Raw genomic sequence first — 591 nt, 5'->3', positions numbered from 1 at the left:
ATATGTATATATATATATATACATATATATATATATATATATGCGACCAAATACAAATACGAAAAAACTAGCTTCGCAGTACAGTACCTTGAAATCTATTCCGATTGTGGTGATGAAACTAGGTGTGAACGAATCTTCGCAGAAGCGCATGAGAAGGCATGATTTGCCAACTCCACTATCGCCAATAAGCAATAGTTTGATAAGGTAATCGTAACTCGCACTCTTTATCGCCGTCATTTTGAATAACTACTTGCAACTGGGATAAGTAACCCCTTTATATAAAATATCTGTATGTTTGTCTTATGTAGCAAGATATCGATTTATACCAAACACTCTCGCTGGGGTAGAGTAGAGCTAGTGGTCCGTATATTTACATGAAGATGGGAGTCATGGGACTCTTCTCTTTTCTTTGTGAGAATGCTTTTCGTGCCTTTAAAATCGAAATTGTGTTCGCTTTCTCTCATTTGTCAAATAAATACATACAACTCCCGCTCCCGGTAATTTTATATTATCTTTTGGTGTTAAAATATGTTCGAAATACTAAATAGTTGACTTCATGCGATGGTTCAAGCCAGAGGGTGTGGATTTATC

At 35.9% G+C, this 591-nt stretch overlaps 1 protein-coding gene across 1 annotated transcript; it reads right to left on the bottom strand.

Moving 5' to 3' along the window:
* Positions 1 to 87: 87 nt before the first annotated feature.
* SARC_16262 (hypothetical protein) lies at positions 88 to 237 on the bottom strand (the record flags this gene model as incomplete). Its single annotated transcript, XM_014289628.1, has 1 exon — positions 88 to 237. A coding segment is annotated over one exon (150 nt), but the record flags the coding sequence as incomplete, so codon positions are not given.
* Positions 238 to 591: the final 354 nt, after the last annotated feature.

Source organism: Sphaeroforma arctica (genome assembly GCF_001186125.1).
Source record: "Sphaeroforma arctica JP610 unplaced genomic scaffold supercont1.7698, whole genome shotgun sequence".
Taxonomy (NCBI): Eukaryota; class Ichthyosporea; order Ichthyophonida; genus Sphaeroforma; species Sphaeroforma arctica.
Note: the sequence above shows the minus strand (reverse complement) of the source record. Positions and strands in the feature narration are given on the sequence as shown.